This window comes from Tinamus guttatus, unplaced genomic scaffold, assembly GCF_059628265.1.
Source record: "Tinamus guttatus ecotype Peru unplaced genomic scaffold, ASM5962826v1 Tinamus_guttatus_pri_ptg000376l, whole genome shotgun sequence".
NCBI lineage: Eukaryota > Metazoa > Chordata > Aves > Tinamiformes > Tinamidae > Tinamus > Tinamus guttatus.
The window spans coordinates 478,728-506,135 of record NW_028288910.1 but is presented as its reverse complement, the minus strand read 5'-3'; the positions used below and the strand labels follow the sequence as shown (position 1 = coordinate 506,135).

The 27,408-nt window shown below is 37.2% G+C and overlaps 1 protein-coding gene across 1 annotated transcript in view; it reads left to right on the top strand.

Annotated features, from left to right (window-relative positions):
* The window catches only part of SMC4 (structural maintenance of chromosomes 4), a 37,378-nt gene extending 10,834 nt beyond the window's left edge, over positions 1 to 26,544 (top strand). Inside the window, exons 6-24 of the mRNA XM_088530452.1 lie at positions 8,153 to 8,323; positions 9,822 to 9,943; positions 10,431 to 10,571; positions 11,680 to 11,830; positions 12,468 to 12,632; positions 12,964 to 13,197; positions 13,906 to 14,091; positions 15,125 to 15,286; positions 15,807 to 16,032; positions 16,135 to 16,214; positions 17,920 to 18,072; positions 18,226 to 18,352; positions 19,205 to 19,394; positions 20,264 to 20,408; positions 20,849 to 21,022; positions 21,989 to 22,171; positions 23,685 to 23,917; positions 24,645 to 24,828; positions 26,181 to 26,544. Of these exons, the coding sequence (XP_088386578.1) occupies positions 8,153 to 8,323; positions 9,822 to 9,943; positions 10,431 to 10,571; positions 11,680 to 11,830; positions 12,468 to 12,632; positions 12,964 to 13,197; positions 13,906 to 14,091; positions 15,125 to 15,286; positions 15,807 to 16,032; positions 16,135 to 16,214; positions 17,920 to 18,072; positions 18,226 to 18,352; positions 19,205 to 19,394; positions 20,264 to 20,408; positions 20,849 to 21,022; positions 21,989 to 22,171; positions 23,685 to 23,917; positions 24,645 to 24,828; positions 26,181 to 26,363 (3,210 nt within the window). The 3' untranslated portion in view covers positions 26,364 to 26,544. The remainder of the gene's footprint in view (positions 1 to 8,152; positions 8,324 to 9,821; positions 9,944 to 10,430; positions 10,572 to 11,679; positions 11,831 to 12,467; positions 12,633 to 12,963; positions 13,198 to 13,905; positions 14,092 to 15,124; positions 15,287 to 15,806; positions 16,033 to 16,134; positions 16,215 to 17,919; positions 18,073 to 18,225; positions 18,353 to 19,204; positions 19,395 to 20,263; positions 20,409 to 20,848; positions 21,023 to 21,988; positions 22,172 to 23,684; positions 23,918 to 24,644; positions 24,829 to 26,180) is intronic.
* The last annotated feature ends 864 nt before the right edge of the window (positions 26,545 to 27,408 follow it).

Genomic DNA, 27,408 nt, shown 5'->3' with positions numbered 1-27,408 from the left:
TGCTAGTTATAACAGGAATGATAAGAAGTGGGTTAGAACAGAAGACTGAATAAGGAAAAATGATAGCTGGAATTTCCTGAAATTAGCTTTTTGTTTGTTTTTTTTTATAGAAAATAAGTTTTTATTTAAAGCTTAAATGGTACGTATTTTCCTCTTAGTAATAGTAAGCATTTTCCTCTTTAGACTGAATCTGTTCTCATGTGTTTTTTCCTTCAAGCACATCCATGATGTCATTGGTTTCGTTCCTCTGGCTGCATTAGTCATTGCTCTTCCTTGTGCTGATGATGCTAAAAAGAACTCCTTGTACATGCCAAATTTGCAGCTCCTGTTTCTGGCTGGTGAAATACTTTCAATGTCCCTTGTCCACACTCCCCTTGCACTGAGAGAAATGCTTCACAATTTAAGGGATTGAAATATAGCTGTATTCTGTAAAATAAGGTTCACAATTCTCAACCTTTACGTTCATTTTACTAAGTGAAATTTGCCTTATATGGCAAGTCTGTTTTGTCTTCGTGATGTATTAGAAGTTTAGAAAGGAATTGGAGTGGTGCTCTAGTCCTGATTAATCTTTTTCAATAGGACAAATAAAGTACAGAATTAAGAGATTTTGTCTGCTACTGTTGTAATCCACCACAAAACTTTGGGTTAGGAGAAGTGGCTGTTTTAACTGTTTCTTGGCATTCTGGATACACTGGTTATAAATCTAGTGCTTGCTTAAATTCAGTACTTAAAGGACAAGTTATGTTGCATATAGAGAAAAGCATATTGTTTACCAGTTTAGCATAGTTTGTGCCCTAGAAGGGCTATTCATGTTTGGGAAAATTCAAACATTCATCCTAGAAAATTTTCATCTAAAATATTACATTATGTTTATGTTCTTATATGTTCATATATAGTAATACATTGTTACAGCTATCACAAGACTTATAATCATGTGAGGCCTGAAAGAGTTAAATGAAACATAATGTACTGACCACTTTTTGTGTATCACCTAAATCGGTGCCATGCATAAGGACTGGGTAGTACGATAAAGTTGTAAGCTGTGGTTGCTTTAATCAGTTAATCTAGTTTTTAAAAAGAAACTATACAGATTGGCAGTACTGAAAATTGTACAGTAGTAGGTATACACTGAATTACTGTATAACCTGCCGATACTCATCCATTACTCAAAAATTTTCTAGGCTCATTACCAAAAGCAAACAAAAAAATCACTTTAAGGGTGTTTAAAAAAGGCTTACAAATGTGTGTGTTATCAAAGGTATGCTGCGCTCATAGTGAAACCAATGCAGTTTGGTTCTGAGTCTTCAGAAATGCAGCCACTGCCTTATAACTGCCAAGCAAGGACTATAGACAAAGTCATATCTAGAATTTTATGATGGTGTAATGTAATTCTGAAACCATTCTTGTTGCAGCCATAACCCCACCCAATAAATTTCCTCTCTTAAAATAGTGTAACATTTCTGTTAGGCAGGAATTTCTTTGTATTAGCCTAAAGGAATTAGAAATGGAAGTGATTGCGGTAGCTACTCTTAATTTACTTCAAATACTGGTAGCACAAAAAATCTGAAACAGAAATATTTATCTTCTATTGATACAAACAGCAGCTAGGTAGATTTATACATATATATATATGTATATATGTACATATATGTGTTTATATGTATAGGAAGTTAAATTCTAATGTCAAGACTTAAGGGCACTTATGTGATTGGAAAATGGAGCAAGTGGAATCTATTGCAAAGAAGCAGCATCTCCTGTAAGAATTGTCTTTTGTACAGCTTGAAAAAATAAGAAGACAGTACTACTATCCAGGATCTCAGAGAGAAAATGTAAACAAAAAGGAAAATTTATAAAGAATTTGCCATAATTAACCATCATCCTCAGAATGTGTGACTAAGCCTGGATTCAACTGATAAAGCCCTTTGAAGTTCCACAAAGGTTCAGAGGATTTTTCTTCTGTATTCTACGATCAGCAGTTGAATTAGGGAACTGAGACAATTGGGATTCTCTGCTTTCGAAGGTAATGCCTCATTTCAAGTTTCATGGTAACGTGTGGAGACCTGGAAGGTTTTTCCAGTATAGAGTATTGCAGACATCTTGCAGTATTTTCTCTTAGAACTATTACTCATGAGTGCAGCTAGTCTTAAATTTCAATTCAGAATCCAGTTAGATGTTATGCTATGGCAATTTTGAATCTGACTAGTATCAAATTGCTCCACTATGGAAAAACAAACAAAAACAACTTCAAGTACAATATCCCTCAATCCCCCCAAAACCCCAAAATATTCAGAACTGCTTTTAGAATTCAATACGTCCCCCTCTGCTGGGCTTTAAGCTGTAAAACTGCACTATTCCAAAATGTATCTTAGCACGCACATACCTTAAGGTGTTTAAAAAAGTGAGCTTTTACTTTCAAACATTGTATTGGACATCCATCTTAAAGGTTTTTAGAGCTTTTTTTTAAAAATTGAGATTAAGATGCCAGAAAATAAGCGGCAACCCTGAAATCACAGAAAGTTGTTTCTGTGGGCAAAGAATTACCTGTTCGGTGCTGTATTTCTTCTGCTGGACTGTAGCAAGGTGCATCTGTTAAGATTGTATTGACAGTTGTGTTGACAAACCTGTCTTACTATCTTCAAAAGTTATTTTCTTGAATTCTCAGAGCTTAAGAGAGGAGGCAGTAATTAGCAAGCAGACATCTTTTTCTGAAGACTCACCAGAAATCCCTAGGCGTAGTGCTGAGAAGTTGTCTCTTCAAGTAAATAATATTTTTTTTAAAAAAAGTACAATTTCTTCCTTTGTGATAAGTTTAAGATTGCTTTTAGTATTTTTTTTGACTTCGTGGTTACTATTATTTTCAAAGGGAATCTGAAGGCTGGGCTCTAAGACACTTCAATTTTAATGCATTATCGCAAAGCTGTTGAACACAGCACAGACTACGATCTCGTACAATTTATAACCACTTAAAGCTGGATAAGCTCAGAATTCCTGCCTTATGCCTTTTTTTTTTTTTTTCTTTTTTTTTTAAGTTTTGGAGTTACTGTTTCAGTCCAGAGACTCTTAACTCAATCAAAAAGAGTTGCTGGAAAGTGGTGCTGCTCTTTCCCAGGAGCAACAAACTAGGAGTTATCTGCAGAATTGAAAAGCTGCATCCTATTTCAAGACGGGTGATATATGCCATAAAACCTTGAATAGCTCAGATTTACAGCTTTCTCTACTGATAAATCAGCTGTTTAAAGAACTGAATGTATAAATGTAGAGAAAATTGCAGTAGGGATCCTAAGCAATGAGGTAATAGAGAGTTTAGACACTTTATTACTCCACCTTTTAAGGGCTGCTGAAGTGGGGATACCAGAGATATGCTAGTTGCAACAAGAATTTTAGCCTAACAGGAATACATAAGAGGTACACATGCACTGCAGAAACTGAAATTTGATAAATTCACTTGGTCATAGATTTTTTTGGTATTGAATGTACAGCGTTTTCAGGGTACTCCAGGATGCAAGTATAACTTCTGCTGCTATTCATAGATCTGAAATACAGATTCCTGACTTGGCAACCTTGAAAGAGAGATAGATCATAGTGCTCATGTCACTGCTTTTCTCAGTTCATGAGACATCTTCATGGGCATCCACCCACTACATCCTCATGGGCTTGAGCTCAAGAGGCAGAACAAGTCCAGGCAGGCTGAGCAGGGGTATTTCCCGCTGCTTCTCCACCCTGGGGTTGTGCTCACCCTCCAAGTCTCCTCAGCTGAACCTTTGGGTTCAGACATTTCATTTCATCACCAACTACTCATCAGTTGATTTTGAAGACTACTGCTATTTATGTACTTGATAATTTTTACTCATGCACATTTACAAGTTATGCAAATTTAAATCTAGAAAGTAACTTAAGCATAATGCCAGCTAAACAATTAATCTCCTCAAGAGTTCAGCTATGCAAAGCAAGTTCCTTGAAGCTATCCCTTGTGTTTTTGACTACAGAAAATGACTTTTGTTAAGAGCAACTCTTGACTTCCCCATTTTCTATAACTTCTTAGCCTTCTGTTAAGAGACTTTGTGATTATTTACAACAGCTCCTTCTTGAACCATCGATTAATTTCATTGCTAAGAAACATCTCTGATAAATTTCTCATTAAAAAGGCACTGAAAATTACTTTTTGATAACTGAAGGACTTGGTAGAAACCAAATATTTTTAGGCTTGTATTAATACATTTGTTAGGTATTACACTGTGTAAGTCTATGTAAGACTTACATTAATATACGTTTAAATCATCTACCTGTGTTACCAGTGATGTGCTAGCCTCCTAGCTTAAATGAATGTATATGCAATATAGAAACTGAAATTTGGTTTGTAACTCCGTTTACAACTCTTGCCTTCCCAAAATACTCATAGAATATATGATTGCTTAACAGTACCATTAGCAATCACTAATACTTATACTTCTGTGGAGGTCTTGTTCTTTGTGAGAAGTTTGTGTTGTCAGTTCCTTAATGCTAACATCCATTTTGATTGTCTGCAAAGGATTAGCCTCTCCCCTCAGGAACTCATGCCCGTGAGCTAGACAACTGCAACAAATGGTTACAGAGCTTTCTTGGAGGTCAGTTTTGACGCTTTTTACATTTAGGTGTGACAGCTACGCTGAGCTTGCCTGAGCATGTTCTCCTTTTCGACAAAGGTCTGCCTGCTGCTGTCAGTTTCACTTTCAAAAATACTGTCTGCATCTTGAAAATTCACTTACTGTATAAATGAGCAATTTGATTTTTTTTTTAAACAATATAATTCCAATAATAAAATTGGTAAAATGAGAAGTACAGATTAAAAGTTAGGAAACAGTTGTATTGACTGTATCAAGTTTTAAGACAAAGTTGTGAAATGTTTTCCCCCATTAATTACTGTCATGATTAACATGCAAGAGAGGAGTAGGTAACTACTTTTTCAGTCTCCTTTACTAATGAAAATTGTTGGAAAACTTCCAGTTTCTTTGTGTATTAAATATAGGGGCTGAAGAGATTTCTTAACAACTAGGTGAATAAGGAGTAACTATTTCATACTGTTATTATTTGATTATTGTGTATATATTCTGAAGGTTGCCCATTTACACTTCTAATATAAAAAGAAGCCAGGTGTTTAAGTAGATCATCTCTAAATCTCTTCAGATGAGAAGAATGTCGTTCTAAACTTTCTTGCTTCTAAGCAGAGAGATTGCATAATATAAAACTGGAATACCAAGCCAAACAAGTTAGCTTCTTGTTCATCATCTTTTCACCAGTCTTTCACTGAATTCAGCTTTGCAGAATTTTTCTGTATATGTGGCTAAAACTGAGGTCTACATGGAGCAGTAATGCTACATTCCTGGTCATAGCGTGATGCATTCACCATGGAGACAAACACAAGTCTAACTTCTTAATTTATGAGATTATTGAATCATATAGAACATGACTAAATTTCATTAGTTGTGTGCTAATGTTATTAGACATATTGTAGTTTATATTACCCTGTAACATTAGAGGGCTATGGAGAACTCTCATAACTACATCATCTTTCCTGGGTAACCTTGACTTAAAGGGGGAATTTATACTTAGCTGGATCCAGAAAAAATGTTGGCTTACATTCCTTGCTTGTCCACCTAAGGCAAAGTAAAATTTCCTCTGCTTGTGTCAAGTCCAGGACAGTTTATTGATTTGCACCAATTCAAAATTAAATGTTGCATCGAACTGGAAGAGGTGCCCTGAGGATACTGTGTATCTATGCAGCTTAAAAGATTCTTAGCAGATATTTTATGGCTTGATGGTCAATATCTGAATTTACAAATAATATATTTTGTAGATTTTTTTTCCTCTTGGATGGAAGAAGAGAATGCTTTAAGGCAAGAGAAAACAAAAGTGAGACTTGTGACAGCATTGCCAAAATTTAAGCAGTTACACAGAGTGCGCTCCTAATGACCAGCATGTGGCTAACAGGTGTTCCTGGTGTTGGAGTCGTACTTCAGTGGCGTGGAAACAAATATATAACCTACATGGTATCGAATGCAGCTGAAACGGTTATGAAACTAATTGCTTACCTTTTGTTGTGTATAAGCAGCAACAATACAGAGACAAAATTTTGTCTGTCGAACCTGCTGGTACTTTTGTAAACAGTAATTTTCACAAAGTAAAAGTTAGATGTATTTAATATCTGGAAGCTTAGGTTAAAACAAAATGCTCCTAATATTTACCTCAATGCACGAATTTCTTATGTGCAAGAAATACTTAAATAGCTTAATGCATACAAGTTCTTATGTAATTTGCAAAAACTTGCTTCTCAGCCAAATGATATCAACTAATTAAAAGAAAAACGTAGGACCACTAGGTGTCATTGTATACTGAACAAGTAGAACAAAATCACTTTGGCAGAAAAATTGTAATAATTCCACAGATAAAGCTCTGAAAAAGTACCTCGACTTCCTACGCAGGTTACTGCTCTGATTTACAGCCTTTGCCTGGAACTCTTGCCCTTCGTTGACCTCTGTGTCTGGATCCTTTCTGGTTCTCCAGCTGACTCATTAATGAGTCTTTCTTGGATGTACTTGAGATTCTTTGTCGTACTCCAAATCTGTGTTCTTTGGTAAACTCATCCATTAATTTTAATATGTTTTAAAATGAAAAACTCAGAGAACTTTTTTAAAGCCAAAATTCTAGCTCGGATTCAAGGGTGGTTTTTGCAGGGGCTTATCTGTGAGCTCAGCCAGTAGTGACAGCTCCGTCCTAAGCAAATTTGGTTTTTCTTATGTGCACTTAGGCTTACAGGAATTTTTATGTGCACTTAGGCTTACAGGAATTTTATCTAGCTTGAATGCTTGACCATGTTTTCTTTTTTCTTCTTTTATACTCCCCTATCCTTCCCTCCCTGCCCCCTACTTATGTCAGGGCCAGCAAATTAAGTGTTGTCCTCACAGACATAAAATAGCATCTTAGTGAGATAACTTTCTCAGCCAGTTTTGCCCCGTTTTTGTTTTAGTGGCTGCACCATGCATGAACCTGCATTCTCGTGGCCCTGAATGGCCATCCTCACCCTTCTGCCACTTTCATTCACCAACAGAATGTAAACCCATTTCAGCTAGTCAACACACGATAGTTAAATTATGCCTTCTAGTTAATATTTTTTCTTAAGCGTTAGTGATCTGTTTAAAAACCTGTCATGAAGGGCAATATTGCTACCTGGGTGTTTTTTTATCTGTCTAACAAGTAAATTGTCTCTTGCTCTATATCTAACTGCATTCTTTTTGAGGGGTAGACAGTTTTGCTGCATTCTTCCTAGTTTTCAGTTTGGTTTTCAGTTTTAATTTTCAGTTTCATATCTTTATCTTTTGAAAAATTTCATGCTTTGTCCTGAGAAAAAAACATTGATATAGTTAGATTTTTTTTTTAATTGATGATAGCATCAGTACATAATATAGATTGTCCTTGTCATTTCCTCAGTTTAATTTCTTTCCTAATTCTTATTTAAAAGCATGAATTTATTATTCTTTAGCTTAATATTTAAAAACTAATGCTGTACATAAAAAATTAAACGAAATTTAATCAAAACTTAACAAATGTTTTTTTCCAACAGGAAAGTCTCAGTTGCATGAACTCGGTTCTATGAACTGGCCAATTTCATCCATCAGACATGATTTTTGAGAGTCTTCCATTTTATAAAAAGAACCTCCAGGGTTTTTTTTTTTTTTTTTTTTTTTCCCCCCTCTAGATTAAGCTAATTTAAGACTGTAAGGTTCTAAATGATCTAAAGGGCATGCTTCATTCTCCTCTTCTTTCTAAGATTGGGAAAATACATTCTGAATCTTTAGAGAAAGGAAGCAAAGTTTAGACCTGATGGTGGTCTTCAGAAGAGATGCCATTTTTCTTGCAGGTCATCACCATGTACGCTTCGGAGGAATTTACTATTAGCTTTGGTCTTTGTTGCCCCAAATACAGTGCTCCTTTGATTAGTCAGATTTGATTATTGCATTATTATTATTATTATTAAATAATACTTGAATGTGGCCACATGCCTGCATTCCATTTTGCAAGTGCAAGATATTTGCACTTTTTAAGGAAACTTTTCCTCGGAGGGGGAAAAAATTTGTTCATTGGAGAAACACAGTTTTAATGACACTCTTTTTTTAAGGGTGAAGTTGAACAGATTGCAATGATGAAACCAAAAGGCCAGACTGAACATGATGAAGGTATGCTTGAATACTTAGAAGACCTAATAGGATCTGCACGACTAAAAGATCCTATTCAAACACTATGTCGCAGAGTAGAGATTTTAAATGAGAAGAGAGGAGAAAAGGTGAGTCTCAGGAATTGTTTGATTGAAAAGTAACTTGCAGCATTACTGGATTTTATTTTATTTTAGAAAAATGTAATGACTTGTTTCACATATCTGGTAAGAGAATAAGCATTTTTCTACAAGAATGACTTGCTTTAATAGTACAGAGAAATTTTGAGTTTATTACACCCTATTGCTAGGGGGGATTATATCTGTTTGGGTATGTAGAGAGTTAGTGTTAGCTTTGGTACAGTGTCAAGGAGTCTGGAAAACAGAAATCTTTCAAAAAGCTTTGCACTATTTGATGACCTTTACACAACAACTAGAAAAAGGCAACCAAAAAGTCTGTAACATGCAACTATCGGTAGTTTAGATCCCATTCTGACAAGACGATGATTTTAAAGCAACTTGTGGCCTAGTGGAAAACACTCATAAATGTTTACTTTACAAATCACTTTCTTTCACAAACCTTGCATACCCATTTATTGTATACCCAGGTCAAAAGCTTTTAGGGGAATTAATACTATGTCACTGACGTGGTAGTAGGATACAGGCAAACAACTTTTCTTCTTCCTTTGTTATGCTTGTGAATGTAATACTGCATTGCCAAAACCCACTGTTTTCATTATTATTATTTAAATTAAGTAACAGCCCTGTTTACAAAACACTTCTTAGAACTATGATCTTCAAGTCGGGCAGGTATTTTCAGTTGGAAATTTCCATGCACTTGTAAATAAACTTATATTATAAAAAATAAGACTGTTTTTTGAACCTTGTCACTTGAAGATCTTATTGGAAATGAAGTGAAAAGGTAATATGATGATTCCTTCATTTATGAAAGAAAGGGACGCTCAGCATCAGTCACTCTTCTTAAGATGCTCGTAAAGCTGGAGGGGGGAGTAAAGGAGGGAGGGAGGATTGCATGGTTAGGAACACAAAAGCCATGTTTAAGGAGACTCATAAAGAGACTTAAAAACACAGGTCAGTTGTAACTTGAATTACCTGATCTATTGATATTTTACTACTTTCATAAATAAAAGCATAATGTGCTGTGAAGAGTTCTTCCAAGGTCGTATTTGATGTTTCTGTATTACATACGTAATATGTTGCAGACTTTAAAACTTAAAAGGAAAAAGGCCTTTCATGATACTAGATTTTGTTGTGTGGTAATGGAAGAAGTGTAATCACAGGAATTATCTTGAAAGGGGCTAGTGAAAATGTTGAACCATGTAGAAGATAACATGCACAGGTGGTCTATATGTAATTTTTCTTTACTGCTTACCTACGTTTTCCTTGGTTTGCCTTAACTGTTCCTGGTCTCTATAAGATCCCTTTTCAGTAGTGTAGTTTATAGTTTGGAAAATGGTGATCTCTTGTTTCTGGAAGCTTGCAAGGGGAAAAATGCCATGGAGAGTTAACTGGGGAATGGTACCTTCCCAGAGGATGTTTGTTTTTCAGGTGGTTTGTTACTCTGTAATACTAACAGGAAAGTCAACTCTCACTCTCTTATTTTGTCCAGCTAAACAGAGCTAAAATGGTGGAAAAAGAGAAGGATGCCTTAGAAGCAGACAGGAATAAAGCCATTGAATTTCTTTCTTTGGAAAACAAAATGTTTAAAGAAAAGAATCATATTTCTCAATACTACATGTAAGTACTTTTCTGCAGTTTTGATTTGGCATTGGTGCTAGCCTCTTTTCTTCTGTATCTGCTAATTAGAAGTACTGTTTTCTTAATGATTTTATCACTCTTTAACTGAATAGTAGATGGCTAGTGATTTGTTTCAATTGTTCTGAACATGAAATTAAACATTTAAAATAACAACAGACCATTAAATAAAAAGATAAAATAAAACTGCTTGCCAGCTTTTACAGTGTGAAGCAGTCTGCCAGATAAACTTCTCACAGCTTTATAGGCAAAGAGAAACTAGATTACTTAAAGATTATTTTTGCCTGAAGTGTCAAAAGTGTTTTCCTTGCTCTTTGCATTAAATTGCCAAGGCTACTCAATAGTAGATATTAGATTTTAAGATTTTTTTGTGATCACTTTGCTATTCTAAGATTGTCAGCAACATACTAAAATTTTCAGCTTTAGAAAAAGGTGGGTTTTTGTAACCTTTCTATAAATTTTTGTCTAGCTATGATCTACAGAAGCGAATAAACAAGCTGGAAGTACAGAAAGAAAAGATTCATGAAGAAACAAAAGATATTAATGAGAAGAGCACCAAACTTGCAGATGAAATGAAAACGAAGAATAAAGCATTAAAAGAACTTGAAAAGTAAGTACTCTACAGATTTGTAAGCTGAGAGAATGTATTATTTATGGTAGTATTTACGTTCTGCGTTTCGGCGAGCACAGGCAGGGTAATTTCTGCCGTGACTCTTCCCTGAGGTCCCCGGCAGCGTTCTGTCTATATTAGCAGTGATCCAAATGGGCGCTTCTGGCTTTGGAAAGCGGAAGGCCGAGTGACTGCTCTTACCTTGTCTTTTTCTTGCTGGTGTGTCTAGTTTCCTGTGGATGATTATCTCCATGGAATGCCAGCTTCCTCAATAGTTTGAGAACATGGTAGCTTTTAGACTTACTGTGACTTTCAGAACAAGCTGTGGTAATTCTATTTCTAGCAAAAAAGCACCATCTTAGAAAGCAGAAGTACATACAAGCTACATAGAGTAATGATCGCACAAATAAAATATTTATGGTATGTTATTTTTTTACTTGTCTTTCCACCAAAAATGTGAACAATGAGCAGGGTTGCCTTGAGTATAAAAGGCATAAAAATAAATAAGTACATTTTTATTTGTACGATTTGGTATTGCCAGTTGGTTCGAGTAATCTCGGAGTATGAATGAAATCCACAATTAATACAAAAACTTATTATTTCTCATCAAATTTAAATGTATACTTTTTTATACTGAGCGTACAAAAAATAATTGGGAGATCGTTTCAGGTTTTTATCTATATATGCCTGTGATGCTTATTTACTTCAATATCAGGTATTTTTCTCCAGCTTCCTTGTCATTCTGTAGCCATAAATAATATCTCTCTAAAATCGATTTTTCTGTATTTTAGTGTCAAATCTTCAGTCTCACTACAGTATCAACCTTATCCTCTGAGACTGAGAAGTTAGTTGTCAGATTTGTAAATTCTAAATGAAATCAAAGAAAATACATTTCTGAATTGTGTAATTTCTGAAAGCATGGTTAGCATTGCTTTCTTCTTTGACTTCTTTTGTAGCATCAATGCCCTGAGAAAATACTATGAACATAGTAAAAGTTGGATGTGAATGTTATAAAGCGAATAGTGCTGTTTTAAAAATTCTACATGTTAAAGGTTCTATGGAAATTATCTTATGAGCTATAAATTTGATGATTCTTTTTCTCCTTTAGAAAACTCAATAAAATTACGAAGTTCGTAGAAGAAAATAAAGAAAAATTTACTCAGTTGGATTTGGAGGATGTTAAAGTAAGGGAAAAATTAAAACACGCCAAAAGTAAGGCTAAAAAACTTCAGAAGCAACTTCAAAAGGACAAAGAAAAGGTAGTGTGAACTGAAACTTTCTATTTTCAAAGATGTGTAGTTGGTTGAGCTAGATGAGAACATATTTGTGCACATGGATAAGAATAGCAGCAGACAAGTTCTGCTTTGTGCAACAAAGAAAACCTGAAGTGTGTTTAATTTTCCTTTGACTGGGTATTTTCTGTTATTTAAAGCATCTGGAAAATGGCCTGGTATCAAAGGGTTTTGGTTTGCAAATCACTTACTGATGTAGTGCCTTATTCTTCTTCAAATCATTGTTCATTCTACATCTTACTGTAGAGACCGTGTGCCAGCAGTACTAGATTCTTTCTGAGATGAAGACAAAGCTAGAAGCTCTCCTGTGGCTTTTCAGTTCTTTTGAGTGGTCTCATGGCTTGCAAGGGATCTTTTTTGCCATGTTTGAGAATTATTACTCTTTAAAATGTATTTTTATTAGATTTACATTAATTAACTTGAGTATATTTTACTAGATACACACACATACGCACTTCCTCACCACTGTCCTGATGTCATCTTCCCTTTCCACTTAATAGCTGGGAATAATAGACAAACTATTTGAAGGCAGAATTTAAAGAAGAGGCAAAACTGTTTCATTTCAGTGGAGGAGGAAATTAAAATTTCTACTTCATGTATGTAGGCAGAAGAACTGAGGGGTATACCTTCCAATAGTGAAAAAACTATCCGCGAAGCAACAGCTAAGAAAGAGGAGCTTCAAAAGGAGAAAGAGAATGAAGAACAGCAGCTAAAACACGTTATGGATAACCTTAAAAAAGAAACACAAGGACTTCAAAAAGAGAAAGAGGTTTGAAATTATTTGGCTTCATACAGTTAATATGCAGCTAACGTATAGGTTTTACACTGAGCAGCTCAGTGATCACAAGATAACTGCAAAATACTGTTTTATGTGACAGTCAAACAGTTTCAGATATTAGTTCATTGGAGGCTAATTGGAAGTTTCATTTTGAGAATTTATAATCAAAAAGAGCTAGTTTTTTTTCATTAGGTTGTTTCCTTTGATGTGTTATCAAGTATGTTATTCGTAAGTGTATATTAAATAATTTTACACTTTTCCATTATTTGAATGCCCTTTAACTTTCTAATTTTTAATTACACTATGTTGCCCATTTTTGCAGGACAAAGAGAAAGAGCTAATGGAGTTTAACAAAACAGTGAATGAAGCACGTTCGAAGATGGAGGTAGCCCAGGCCGAGCTTGATATCTATCTCAGCCGCTACAATACTGCAGTAGCTCAGCTGAATGAGGCAAAGGAGGCTCTGCAGGGCACGTCGGAAACGCTTAAGCAAAGGAAGGTCACTATCAAAGATATACGTGAAAAACTACCCCAAGCTGAACAGGAATTAAAGGAGGTAAGACCTAAGTTTCACACTTTGTTTCTTTGAGTATGACACAATCTTGCAATACGCAAAGTTCCACTCCTTGTTTTAGCAGCAATCACGGCGCAAATAAATAGAAAAACTGTCTCCAGTGAAACAGCATTTAAAAACTAAAATTTGTTGATTAAAGTATTTTATTTCAAACAGATTTTGGTTAAGCAAATGTTGACATTAGACACTTGTAATTAAATCCTGCATGTTCTCTGCAAGGGAATCAGGAAGTATATAATGAAACATGTAAGAAAAAAGACAATAAAATACAATTATAATATCACTGTTACTTCATCATAATGTGCACTGTGCTTTTTTCCCCCTGAACTAGGTGTGCTTTTCCAAAGAAATGTCATGACTGTGTCTGTGTACCTTTGGATTTCTCCTTGTTCGGCTCTCGTTCCCCAAAGCCAAAAAAAAAAAAAAAATCTGATACCTGGTCATAAGCTGGTGCCCAAGTTCATGTTCATAAGCTGTCATATTTATAGGAAAGTGCACTTTTTTGGTTTATGTTTAATACTAATCAGCATCAACGCACCATCGATACTTGTAAATATTTTGCTGCCTCTACTTTTCAGTGTCTGGATTCATTAATTGCACAATCACGTATCTGACTCTCCCTGAACGTAGCAGGTTTCTTTGAACCTACGATAACTTTTTTTTCTCCTCCTGCCACCTCCAAACTGTTAGAAGGAGAATGCGTTTGAGAAACTGGAAAGAGAAGAATCAGGTGCTAAAAGTCTTGTTCGAAATCTACGTCAAAAAGTAGAAGAAGCCAAAAGTTCTTTAGCACAAAGTCGCAGTCGAGGAAAAGTGCTTGAGGCTCTACTTCAGGAGAAGAAATCTGGAAGAATTCAAGGAATATATGGAAGACTGGTAAATTTTAAAAGACTGTTATATATTTACTCTTAAAGTTTATGGGTGACAGAATAGGACTTTGGAAGAGTGTTACTGTAATTAAGTGAAAGGTAGAATTCCACGCTTGCCTGGTGCTATTAATTTGATCAGTTAGCAATCCTGTAGACTTCTTATAAATAATAAAAAAGAAATAATAATTGATATTTACTTAGGGCTAAGCAGAGTGGCTATCAGAAAGTGCATCTTTTTTGTAGGCTCAGTCTTCAAGGGAGCTAAGTTGTTGTAGCCTGGCCAGGCATTAGTCCAGCCTGAGCTGTGTCTGACAGTTGTAGTGATTCTGATGCTGTTGATTAGGGCCACGGGTATCCCCACAGCACTCGGGTGGAATGGTGCTTTCTATTTTCTGCTGCTACAAAAGGTAGAATCAATCAGTGTCATCACACTTTGTAGAACTGCCATGCAGCATACAAGCATATGGCCTCACAGCCTGTATGTGACACAGTGTTCCTTGTACATCAAAATGTACAAAAATAGTCCTCAACTGTACAATGTTTTTATCAGTGGTCTATTTGCTGTTTTTTTTATCTTACATCTTGATCAAAACAAAGAGCAATATAACTGTCAAAAAAACCCCACTATTTCAGAGAAAAAATACTGCTATCAGTTTTTTCCAAGGAACTTCTCCAATTCTGAAAAAGTGCTGCTGAGCTGGAGTTCTCCATACTTTCTTTTCCTCAGTACTAGGCAGTCTGTGCCTATCAGTGTAAATGTAGTGTGGTTGTACACTGCAGTTTTCTTCTTTTATTTTTCCCCTTTTATTTTTCCTCCTTCAAGAATTATCTCTGTTTCAGAAAGTAAATTGCAGTAGAAGTGAAAAGGTTGTAAAGAACATGAAAGAACACAACGTGACTGATAAATGGGACTGATTCAGTTATCCAGAGTAATGTGGTTGCAATAATCTTTAGTTATCCTTCTCTTAATGCCACGACAAAACGTTGTCAAGCTGATTAGGATATTTCTGCCCTTCCTCCACCTTCACCCCACTTTCTAGGGAGACTTAGGAGCTATTGATGAAAAGTATGACATTGCCATTTCCTCCTGCTGTGGTGCCTTAGACTACATCGTTGTTGATACAATTGATACTGCACAGGAATGTGTGATTTTCTTGAAGAGAGCAGGATTTGGAGTTGCCACGTTTATAGCCTTGGACAAAGTAAGTGCTGGCACTTTGGAGAAAACACCTTCTGTTTGTTTATTCTAAGCTGTGCAGTAGCTGTGCCTATGGATAAAGCTAAACTAGAAAACAGCTCAATCAGATGGGGATATGGCCAAGCAATAAAGTTTATTTACTAAGACTTAAAAATCTTTTTATATACTTGTGTGATTACCACAAATGTTTCATGTGCCTTTTAATCTGTTATATCTTTATATTATTATTTTTTTTTTAATAGCAAACTTAGTAATCTAGCAGTTGTAATGTATGAAATGTAAACAGCAAGTTTGGGGAGCAAGAGGAGCAATGAGTTATTGGGTGGGTTTTGTTATCCTGTAAGTAGAGAGATTCCCCAAGGAAGCTTTCCTGTCATTTGCCATTCTGAAGAGAAATGTAGTAACACTTACACTGGGGAACTCTTAAGTTCACTTTAAAGCCCTAACTTACCTTAGAAAAATAAAATAGCCTGGTCCTTGTTGCAAGAAGCCTTAATTCATTTTTTTTTTTTCTTTAAACATAGATGGCTGTATGGGAAAAAAACATGACAAAAATTCCAACTCCTGAAAATATGCCACGGTTGTTTGATTTGGTGAAAGTGAAAGATGAGCAGATGCGCCAGGCTTTTTACTTTGCGTTGCGTGATACCGTAGTAGCTAACAACATGGATCAGGCTATCAGAATAGCATTCCAAGGAGAGAAAAGATGGAGAGTTGTAACACTGCAAGGACAAATCATAGAACAGTCAGGTATTTAAGTACAAATTTGCAATTCTATTTTCAGCATTTTATTTTATAGATACCATCACATCAACATTAGAATGCTAACTGTTTTATTCTCGTCTACTTTAGGAACAATGACTGGTGGTGGAGGTAAAGTAATGAAGGGAAGAATGGGACCCTCAGTCATAACTGATGTTTCAGAAGAGGAGGTTAGTGTAAATAACCTTAATTAAAAATTGAATTTCTTAGCCAAGAGAAAATACCACTTCATAAATCCTAGAGAGTTTGCCATGGAACTCTTGTCATGTCTATGTGCGAGCTACCGCAGTGCTGCACTTCTAGCCTTTCTGCTTGGCTCTCTTGTAGATAACTAAGGAATTGAACTTTTAAATATCTTCTGAGAAAGTGTATATTTTATTTCTCCACAGTTTGTTAAACTGACAGGGAAGAAATGAAGCATCTGGCAATTGAGCGTTACTTATGTCTTTTAAACAATGTTTTTGGTCATAGGAGAGTAGGAAGGAAAAGCTTCCTTGAAGACTTGGATCATTTCAGAGCACTCCCTGCACTTCTGTCGCACTCGAGACAGGTGTTAGTGTCACGAAAGTTCAAAAAGGATTTTGTAGGCTAGCTAGAATACGTTCCTCTGCTCCATACTTAGGAAAAAAAGAGCAGACTAAGGCATCAGTTTTACATTTTCTGTGGTGAAGATGGATTAAGAAAATACCTAATGTGTAGAGCTTTACCTAGGCACTTTTTACAAAGTAAAATCATCTTTCTTGGTGACATTATCCTTCCTGTCTTTAAGTTTCGGAGATTCTAAATTAATGCAGAAAAGGTTATGATGTGCAATTGAGGAGCTAAATCTTACAGAACAACTATGAATTAATGGAATGTAACTATGGACAGAACTTCATAATTGTAAATATCAGAAGTGCAAAATTCTGTTGATTTACTTGATTCTGCAGGAGACCTCTTCTGGGACTAACCATAAAAAGTCAGCTATACCCTATTCTACTTTTGCTCAGTAGGCATAAAAAGAAACATTCAGTGATAATAGAAGGCCCCTCTTTTTATCTTCATGGACAGGGGGGTTTTATTGCCTTTAGAATTGAAAAGGGCCAAAAATATATAAACTAGCTCATAATTAAATTGTATAATAATGGACTTTGCTGTTCTATCTTCAGACTTCAGATCTATTTGTGATTTATTCTCTACACAAGGCATGTTTACATACTGTTTCCTGCTTGGCCCATGATAAACACTGTGGCTCTCAAGAAAGATCAGTAACTAATTCAGCTTTTCTGATTTTTGGCTGAGGACATAATGGCACATCCAGGTGGAACAAGTGTTCTTATCTGGGCTTATTAAACACATTTTAATTACGGAAGAGCAGATAAGTGGCTCAGATCTGAAACATGTTCTTGTTCTCTTGATGGCGAATTGCAAGATCCAGGCTCCTAACCTGTTGCTACCTGCAAAAGCCTGTCTTCCCCAAGTAGAATACCACAAAAAACAATAACCACCCTGCAGCTGTTTGTATCAAATCTAATCAATACACAATAGTATAATTGCTTCAAGCTTTTGTTTGTGTGGTTTTGAATTCTGCCTTCATTATTCTGACTCTAAGCATTTCTAGCTTAATCCAGTTTTATTTCCTTGAAACCATTTTTCCATTATTAGCTATTTTAAGGGGAATTCTTCAGCTTATTTTTGTGCCTGCTCCTCTTGTCTTTCATTGTCATGATTAATCTTCTTAGCAATCAGTCTGCATGTTCTGTCCAACTACAGCAAAGTCTTTATTTTCTCCATGTGTTTTAAGAGTCTGTAGGCTGTATAGCACATGAATGAGATGTTGCTGTATATTGTATAATGGTGACACTAGGCAAATGACTGCGTCTCATTTTTGTATAGGTTACTAAAATGGAATCTCAGCTGCAGAAGGATTCAACAAGAGCAAAACAGTGTGAAGAAGAGAAAAATCAACTTGAAGATGACATAGCAAAACTGCAGCAAAACATTCGCGAAATGAGAAATACTTTAGAAAAGTATACAGCAAGCATCCAGGTAAACAAACATATTATGGAAGCAATCTCTGGCTTCTCCATAACTGAACTGCAGGATAACTTCTCAGTAAAAAGCCTCAGCTTCGCATGTCCTTGTTCATATTCCAAGATCTTTCCAAACTATGGGATTATAACACAGTTGTATCTTTTGTAGAGTTTATCTGAACAAGAAACTCATCTAAAAACCCAAATTAAAGAATTTGAAGCCAATGTAATTGCTGCTGCCCCAGACAAAAACAAACAGAAAGAATTGGAAGAAGTCCATAATAATTTTAAAAAAGGTAAGTGTTGTAGAGGACAAATTATAGCAAACAAATGTGAGAATGTGACTACAACTTTCACCTAGCACAGGAATGAAGGTTACAGCTGTGTTCTTTCACCACTGTCATTGATCGTGTTTTGGAACCTCCTTGCTTCCAAGGGAGGGGGTAGAAGATGCTCCTAGACATGAAAAAGACTCAGAACCCTCTTTGGACAATTCAAGTTCATGTTCCAATTAGGTTAATTCATAATTTTCTGTATTTGTTCAAATTGTTATGGCTTTATAACAGGATAATGAAAAAACTTTAAAGTCAAGTGGTTTGCTGTATAATAATACTGCTGCATAATAACAGGGTTGTTATTCTGTAAAATGAATGCATATATACTGTTATACATAGTACCCCAGTTCTTTTCGTGAAATTATTTTACTCTGAGCGCTCAAATAATTGTTTCCCTGAAGAAAGTGGTATCTTAGCAAGGTAACCCTTCACTGCTTGTATTTCTTGCTCAGGAAATAAAATGAGCACTCCTCTGAGTATTTTCCTTCAGAATTAATGAAAATAATGAGTTTGGAATAACTTCTTGTATACCATTTTGTGCATTTAGGTTCTTGCTATACATTAAGTAATCCAATTAATTTTTGACAGTTCATGCCAAATATGTTTTGGTTGTATAACAGTATCACAGAGATGTGAGTAGTACTTTTTGCCATGTTAAAAACACATTTTTCACAGTATAAAGAAACTTTGCAGTATTTTGCAGTACTTCCAGTCAGCAGAGATTTGTATCACTTAAATCTGATGTATTCTAGAGAGTCCAGTGTTCCTAGGGATGGCCCAATGACACTTCTTACTCCATTTGTTTATTAACAGATTATGATTGTGTTGCTGAAAAAGCTGGCAAAGTAGAAAGTGAAGTTAAACGACTGCATAATCTCATAATGGATATCAATAATAGTAAACTGAAAGCACAGCAAGACAAACTCGATAAGATCAACAAAGCCCTAGATGAATGTGCCTCAGCTGTCACGAAGGCGCAGGTGGCAGCGAAGAGCGCGGACAGGTGAGCAGGGCGCGCTCGGCGCGAGGGCTGCGCCTGCCTTTGCTCCCGTCCCACCGCAGCGGGAGCGCTCGTTCCGCGGGGGACGTGTCAGGCTGGCAGAGCTGACTGCCCTCCCTGCGGCCCAGCGCTGCAGGGAGGAGGTCGGAACCTTTTCTCTAAACTGATTTACCGCAAATTTAGATGGAAATGTTGGGAACCGTAATCTTTGTTAATTAAAGTGCTTTAAATGCAGAGAGATCAGAGAGCCAGATCGCTTGCTTAGTGAGACCTGATCAAGGAGAGTCATTTCAACTTTCAAATAACTGCATCTCTTGATGCTGGTGCCTGCAGGATGTGTTTGCCTTAAGTAGTCTCAATAGCTATAATCTGTTGAGTTAAAAATCTTAATTTTTAGTGGCATGTCTTAATAGGTTTGTATTAAAGAGGAAAAGGGAAATACAAAGACTTGTAGGTTAATATTTCTAACAGCCAATATAAAGGTCACATTTAATTGATATCTGACTATAAGTGAAATATTATATTTCAGAATAGATTCGAAATTGCACTTACTGCCATGCAGTGAAGCAGTTCAAAACTAAATGGTCCAATTTTATCTAAGGAGGAAAATTTTAAGCATTTTTTTCTATCAGCCTAGCAGTATGCAATGAATACGTGAAAGAAATTTCTAAACTATTTCTAAAGGAACAAATTTAACTCTGAATAGTATGTGTTTAGGAAAGGCAATGACTTTGTTTTATCATATGTAAATAAGCACTAACTATTTGACCATCAACAGATAGCAAACAATATTTGAGTAGGATTGTACTTTTTTGTTATATCTTGTCGTCTTCGCACTCATGAGGCATGTAAACATCTTGATGTCTATTCAGAAACCTGAAAAAATCTGAAGAGTCTATGCTACGCACCGAGAAGGAAATTGGAGATAACGAGAAAGAAATTCAAGACTTAACGCAAGAGCTGACTACGCTAGAAGAGAAAGCTACCGAGGTTATGAACAACTGCAAGCAAGCTGAAGTAAGTGGACATCTTCAGAGGGGTGCGGTCTGTGGGTCGATGTTACCTTGTAGGTAACATCGGTTGTGCCAGAGTTGTCCTAATCGCGGATGAGAAATTCCAGGTTTAGCAATATGGAAAGGGGTCGTATTAGCTGTTAGTACTGTCATTAAAAGGTTTGACTCTATATAATTTAAGGCTCAGTTTTTCTAAGTTCTGCTCCTCATTCTCCAAAAATTCATGCAAAGATAAAACCGAAAAGATTCTTTTCTGTAACTTGCAATATATTGCACAATTAAAAAATGAAGCAAAAACTGGATGCGGTGGCAGGGACATCAGTACTTACGAACTCTGGAGAGTTCATTATGCAGGTGATACAGCAGAAGCAAATACATAACCCACGAAAGCGGAAACATTTCACAAGCAAGTGATGACCGTGTGTTTGTGACTTTCCTGCACAGGAGACGTTACCACAAGTTCAGGAGGAACACCGCAGTTTACTCCAAGAGATAGCAGCTATTCAAGATAATGAACATGCACTTCAAAAGGAAGCTCTTAACATAAGACTTAAGATTGAACAAATCAATGGCCACATTTCTACACACCAATCAAAGATTAAATACTGGCAAAAAGAGGTAAGAGTCAAGAGGCTGCGCCTGTGCCCTCTCTATGCATCTCTTACCACGTTTGTACCTACTCGTGACTAGGGAAAAATGAGGCTGGGTGATATGACCATTTGTCATTCCTTGCCCAAGAAGCAAGGTGACTACTCTGAAAATGCTCCCTCCTGTCCATGCCAGTACATCCTACGTGCCATGTACATGTCCATGTCCATCCTGTGCGCCAGCTGCTTCCTCAAATTGTCTTTCTCTAGCTCTATAGGGAAGCAGGTCCATAGGAACCCTGTGGGGCCAGGAGGAGCCTTTGCTGTTCAGAGACTGCCTCTGTGAAGGAGCCCAGCAAGTTAGTTTAGAAGCAGTGGGAAGGAGCCGCTGCCTCCCTGGGCACACAGGTGTCTGTCAGCTTCGCTGCTCCCCATTCCACAGCCGTCGCGTCCAGGCTGGCTGCCAAAGCCTGCTCTAGTCCTGCTCAACAAGGACCAAGCCGTGTCTGGATCAGCCTCCCTGAAGGGCTTTTAATTCTTCTGAAAACAATCTGCACAGAAACTTGATTTTTATTTGGTCCTTAGATGAGTTAAGTTCAGAGAACCAAGAGAAGAGGGGAAGAATCAATGATGGTGGTAGATATTATTTGTTTTTCTGGTTTGTGGAAATAAACATAAAATTGTTTAAGTTCTACAAGACCAGTGACAGGCAGGTGACTTCTTTGGCTACTGTGACTCTTATGGATAAGTTATCTCCTTTGGAAGAATCATGCAGATATCTTTCAGGAGCAGAACATCAGGATGAAAAGGATGCTTGGTGCCCTTCTCAGAACTTATCTTTAAAGAGATAAATTAAATTTGGACTGAAGCAAATTAGTGAAGAAACAATGAATGTTTTGAGATTGGAAGGTTCAATACTAATACAGAAAATGTTTATTTTAGAAATATGATAACTAGTTATCTTTAAAGATCTTCAGCAAATGTTTTTGCATTTTAGATATCAAAGTTATCACTGCACTCCATAGACGATAAGCCACCTGAGGAACTTCCAGTCCTAAGTCAAGAAGAGCTTGAGGCAATCAAAGATCCAGATGTTATCATTAAACAGATAGCTCTCCTGGAAGCCCAGTGTCACGAAATGAAGCCCAACCTTGGTGTTATTTTGGAGTACAAGAAGAAGGTAAGCTTAGTAGTGTGTAGTAGCAGCATAAATCTTGCTAATGTAGTATTTGCTGTCTTGTCGACATAATAGCAGCATGTTCCCTTCACCCAAATGCAGGCTTTGTTCATATAGCTTTACTATTTTCCATTACTTGTATCTGTTAATATGTAGAATTAAAGTAATTGCTTTTGAAAGACATGAATACCCTTTCAATTGTGCGTTTTTCAAGTGGCTGCTCACATAGATCCTACCCTTGAAGTGTGTGTAAAACTGCTCTCTTTAGCTAAGGGACCAAAATAACTGACTTTATCTATAGGCATTCCAGGAGGAGGTGGCCCTGTTGTTGCTCAGGTTCTTTCTATTTGGCCTGGAAACTGAAATGGAATCCTTGAATTTTCCCTTTCTTGTCGCATGCTGTGCTGCTGTTCGCATCCTGGCTCCTCGTTAGCTCTCGTTCAGCTGAAAGGGTGGAGGTTGTGTCTAGGAGCCTACATACGGGTCCTTTATATTGGGCACCACAGATGAGAGGTGAAGACAATTTTCATCTGTCAGTTTTCATTTTAGTCACTACAGTCTCAATTAGACACATAAACACAGTACTAGGATTTTTTTTTACTCATAATACTCCAGTAACATTAGTCTATTTAATAGATATTTTTCATTTTAAAGTGAATTTTTCCATCAGCTCTAACAGTCATCTCTCATACCAATATAGGCATTTTTTTTGCCATGTCATAACTGGATTCCTGAAGAACCTTAGTATTTTCCCCCTTAGAAATTAAGAAACTCGTACTTCTAGATAGCTCTCATAAAATCAGACACTGAATCTTTCTCTGGGGCAGCTTTGTCTGTCCTGCACCAATAAGTTCCTCCCTAAAGTACCAGCTGTGTTGTCTCCAAGGTCAGGGAGGCTCTAGGAAATTTTGTGTAAGCCATAAAGCTTCCAAAGAACAAGCTGCTCCTTAAATCTCAGCCTAAAGTCTCATCCAAGGACACCTTAGTTGCATAAGAAACAACTTGCTCAGCTCCATGTTTTCTTTCCCAGTTTCACTTAATCCCCAAAAAAGGAGAGGAAAAAGAAGATTCCTGACAGTATAAAGACAGTGTCTCTCTATGCTACTATGTAGCATCGCAGATCAGTTCTAGCTGTTTGTAAAGTAAGTGCAAGTTAAGGACCTGCGTTGGCAGCAGAGCCAGCAGGACTGTGTGCTCGTGTAGGCTGTTTCTGACGTGTCCCACAGCAGCTACAAGCAGCTTTTGGAGGCTGATGCTGCAGGAACTGTAAGCACAGACCCACCACGACGGACATCCCTTGTTTAACTAGAACTTTCATTAAATGAGATGGCCGTGGCAGCCCATGCTCGGAGTAAACAGAAATAAGAGGGTTTTCTGTTGCTCATGCTGTTTTTTCTTTTTTAAAAAGCTGTTAGCCATGCTGGGAAGAATGAATTTCAAATGGTATAAGCAACTGACAATAATAGACATTAAGGAGACAGCTTCTTCAATTGCCCTTTTGTTTTTTTTCTTCCAGGAAGAGCTGTACTTGAAACATGTGGCTGAGCTGGATGACATCACTAATGAGAGAGACAACTTCAGACAGGCTTTTGAAGATCTCCGAAAACAAAGGCTAAACGAATTCATGGCCGGATTTAATGTAATAACAAACAAGCTGAAGGAAAACTACCAGATGCTTACTTTGGGAGGAGATGCTGAATTAGAACTTGTGGACAGCCTAGATCCCTTCTCTGAGGGAATCATGTTTAGGTTTGTCAAAATACTTTGCATTTTACAATTCATCATTGTATTTTTAGCATCAGCTAACCAAGCTAGGCCTGCCTCTCACTTTTTAGTGTGGTTTAATGGAGATATTTATTTCTCTTATGAACACAAATAAGTAACAGCAGCCAGAAGGCTTTAACTTTGAAGTCATTTCGTGGGTTTCCCTATTCCCAGCATTGATTAACCAAGTTCACAGAATCCCAGAATGGTTGAGGTTGGAGGGGGCCTCTAGAGATCATCTAGTCCAACCCCCTGCTCCAGCAGGGACACCTGGAGCACGTGGCTCTGGGTTAATTCATTCTGCCTAGGGAATCGTGTCAATCATGTTGATAACTGGAGAATATTCTCTGTCATAAGAGATCCTAATTTATTATATTCATTACATGTGAGTAGGGTCAGCACTCTCAAAAGATAATTAAAGAGCAGGTCTTCACTGTTACAGGCCCTGCAGGGAGTAGCTGAGTGTTGCCGTAGTCCAAGCTCAGGCACGCGAGCATGAGCTGATTGCACAGCTGATGTGTGCTGGGGAGTTGTTCCACAGCGAGCAGAAATCATCTGTCTAGCTCGCTGCCCACCACTTGCTGAGGACTAAAGGTCACAAGCAGCACAGACACATCTGTCTTTCAGGAATTCCCTCCTCTGTCATGACCAACTTACCACTGCAACAGATTTAGTTTAATCATGAATGAATTTTAACTCTAAACTTTTGCAGTGTTCGACCTCCAAAGAAAAGCTGGAAGAAGATATTCAACTTATCAGGAGGAGAGAAGACTCTTAGTTCACTGGCTCTAGTTTTTGCTCTTCACCACTACAAGCCGACTCCGCTTTATTTTATGGATGAGATAGATGCGGCGCTTGACTTCAAAAATGTATCTATTGTAGCGTTTTACATCTATGTAAGTATTTAGTAGTAACCATTGTACTCTACATTTTCAAAAATATTTTCTCCTCTGCCAGAAGATACAAGGTGATAACACAATTGCAGCAGATTTTAAAATTCAGAGTAATATGTTATTCTCAGACAGTTAAACTTCAGAGTTATCCAAGATATAAGTCAAAATTGGTAGTTTTAGGAATGCCCTACAAGTGCTTAAGATTATGACTAGCTATTTAACACTGGGGAAGCACTTCAAAGCAGTCTGTCCACAGCTATCAGTTTAAACTTTGCTTCTGCCGTATCTTTATTTTCACAAGGCTGAGTCCCACAGCACACACGTGGTTTGGTAGAGCAAAGAGTTTAATTTCAACTTCAGTGTCGACTAACATTTAAATGTGAAATTTAGCATAGTTTAGCTCTTAAGAAATGCCAAGTATAGCTCCGCATAGAGCCTTAGCCTGTATTTTGAAGGGGTTAAGGTATTAGGAGAGAAGATGGTGATAAATCCGTGAGTCATTTTTGGCTACGTGTTGCCTGGAGCGGGTATAAAGGTCCCGGGTGCTGCTTTTGATGCCCCCTCAGGCGTTTGCAGGTGCACAGTGCCGAGCGCCCAGCCCAGCCTTGCGCGCCGCATGGGCCGACAGCCTGGCCGGGCCGGCTCTGCTGCCAGAGCCGGAGCTCCGGGGGCTGCGCAGGCGCCCGCACAGCTCCCCTTGCTCCCTGCCTTAGTGATCCCGAGAGCCCCTGGGGCCCAGGACATTCAGGGACTTGCACCCTTATTGCTGGAGCTAAGACTCAAAGTGTTTTTCTTTTCAACGCGGCAGCAAAGTTGGATGTTTTGTTAGTTGACCCATTCTGCCACAGGTCACAAACTGGCGTCCTTCAAGGCTTGTGCTCTTTTACAGAGCACTTCCTTTCCCCTGCCCTCAGCACATGGAAATAGGCTTGGTTTCCTCTTCCTTTTTAAAGTAACCCTTGCTTAAATAATTCTGGTAACTAAGATAATATAGCCCATCTTGTGTATGTATATATTTAATCAAATTCTCTGAAATAGACTGTGGGGAGGGGAGAAGCCTAGACGTAAGTTCCTGGCAGCGCCACGGTGCGATAGCCAAGCTCGGCTTGTGCTGGGCCAGCCCCAAGTGCAGGCACTAGGAAGGCTGTGTGATTGGCACTTTCATATAACCTGCCTTTAATAAAACTATACTTATATATAAAATAAATATATAGAGAGATCTGTGTATCTGTATACTCTGTAGATTAAAGGGAACTATTTATGTACCTAGAATTCCCAAGATCTGAATATAGGGATCATATAAGAGAGAAGCTTTCTAAAATACTGTGAACTAATACAAATAACTTCTGTTTCAGGAGCAAACAAAAAATGCACAATTTATCGTCATCTCGCTGCGAAACAACATGTTTGAGATTGCAGACAGATTAATTGGAATTTATAAGACTCACAATAAAACGAAAAGTGCGGCTACAAACCCTAAAATAATTGCATCTAAAGGACTAGCTGAACTTGGAGCTGTTCCGTATAGTGTAAAATAAAAATAGAAGAGGAATGAAAACTTTCTCCAACATAAATTTACTTTCTTATTGCTGCTGTTTACCTTTTTCCTAATACATTTTTGTGTTCTAAGATTGAGTTCCATGGGACTTTGAGACTTCTATTTGAGCTTGTTAATTAAAGCCAGCCTGTGAATTAAATCCACTGTAGAGCCCCTATCGATCTTAATTACACAATGTAAAATAGCTTTTTAATTAGTTCATGTATCTACCTGTGTTTTAATATTGCATTGGTAGACTTTATGCCAGTACTTGGGTTCTGCATATAGTTTTGTCTATTTTTTACTATATATATATTAAAACAAGCAAATTGTTATTAAATGCCATGGGAATGTCATCATTTAAATAGCAAACCACTTTGCTTTCTGGAACTAAGTCAGGGTACAAGTAACTTAAATTGATGTTATAGGGATACCAAACTGGAAAGTACTTGGATTTCCAGCTTGTGTTACAGTAATGTTTTATGATACGAGAATCAAAACAGACACTTGAAGGTGAATCTGTTCATTATGCAATGACCACAGCAGCTCTTTCTTCCCCTTGGTTCCTTTCTGACCTTTTTCTTCCTGGAGTTGACTAAAACAGCATTCTCTCTTTACCTACGGTCAGACTGTGGCCATGCGGCACACTTGGAGTTTACTAATCCCCTGGTAACTGCCATCTACTTACTTGGGCCATCACTTCCCTAAGGACTGAATTCTTATGAAAGAGCTAAGAATATGTAAAGCTATTCCTTGCTCCCCCTTGGAATACAAAATTCTTTGTTTCCCTATTAAAACTCACTGTTAATACCTGTTTTGCTTTTAATTCAGCCTTGTTTTGTACCTCAGTAACTGGAATTTGTGTGTATTACTCCAGGTAGACACCAGCATCTTCTATTCTGGCATTAATAGTTGGCTAGAAGACTCTCATGTATTTTGATAGTATTTTTCAGAGCTGTATCACATCAACAGATCATCTCATAGGGGAAGAGAAATACCTTGGTACTTGATTTCACTTCTGCTGGTCCTCAGGAGTTGCCCAGTTA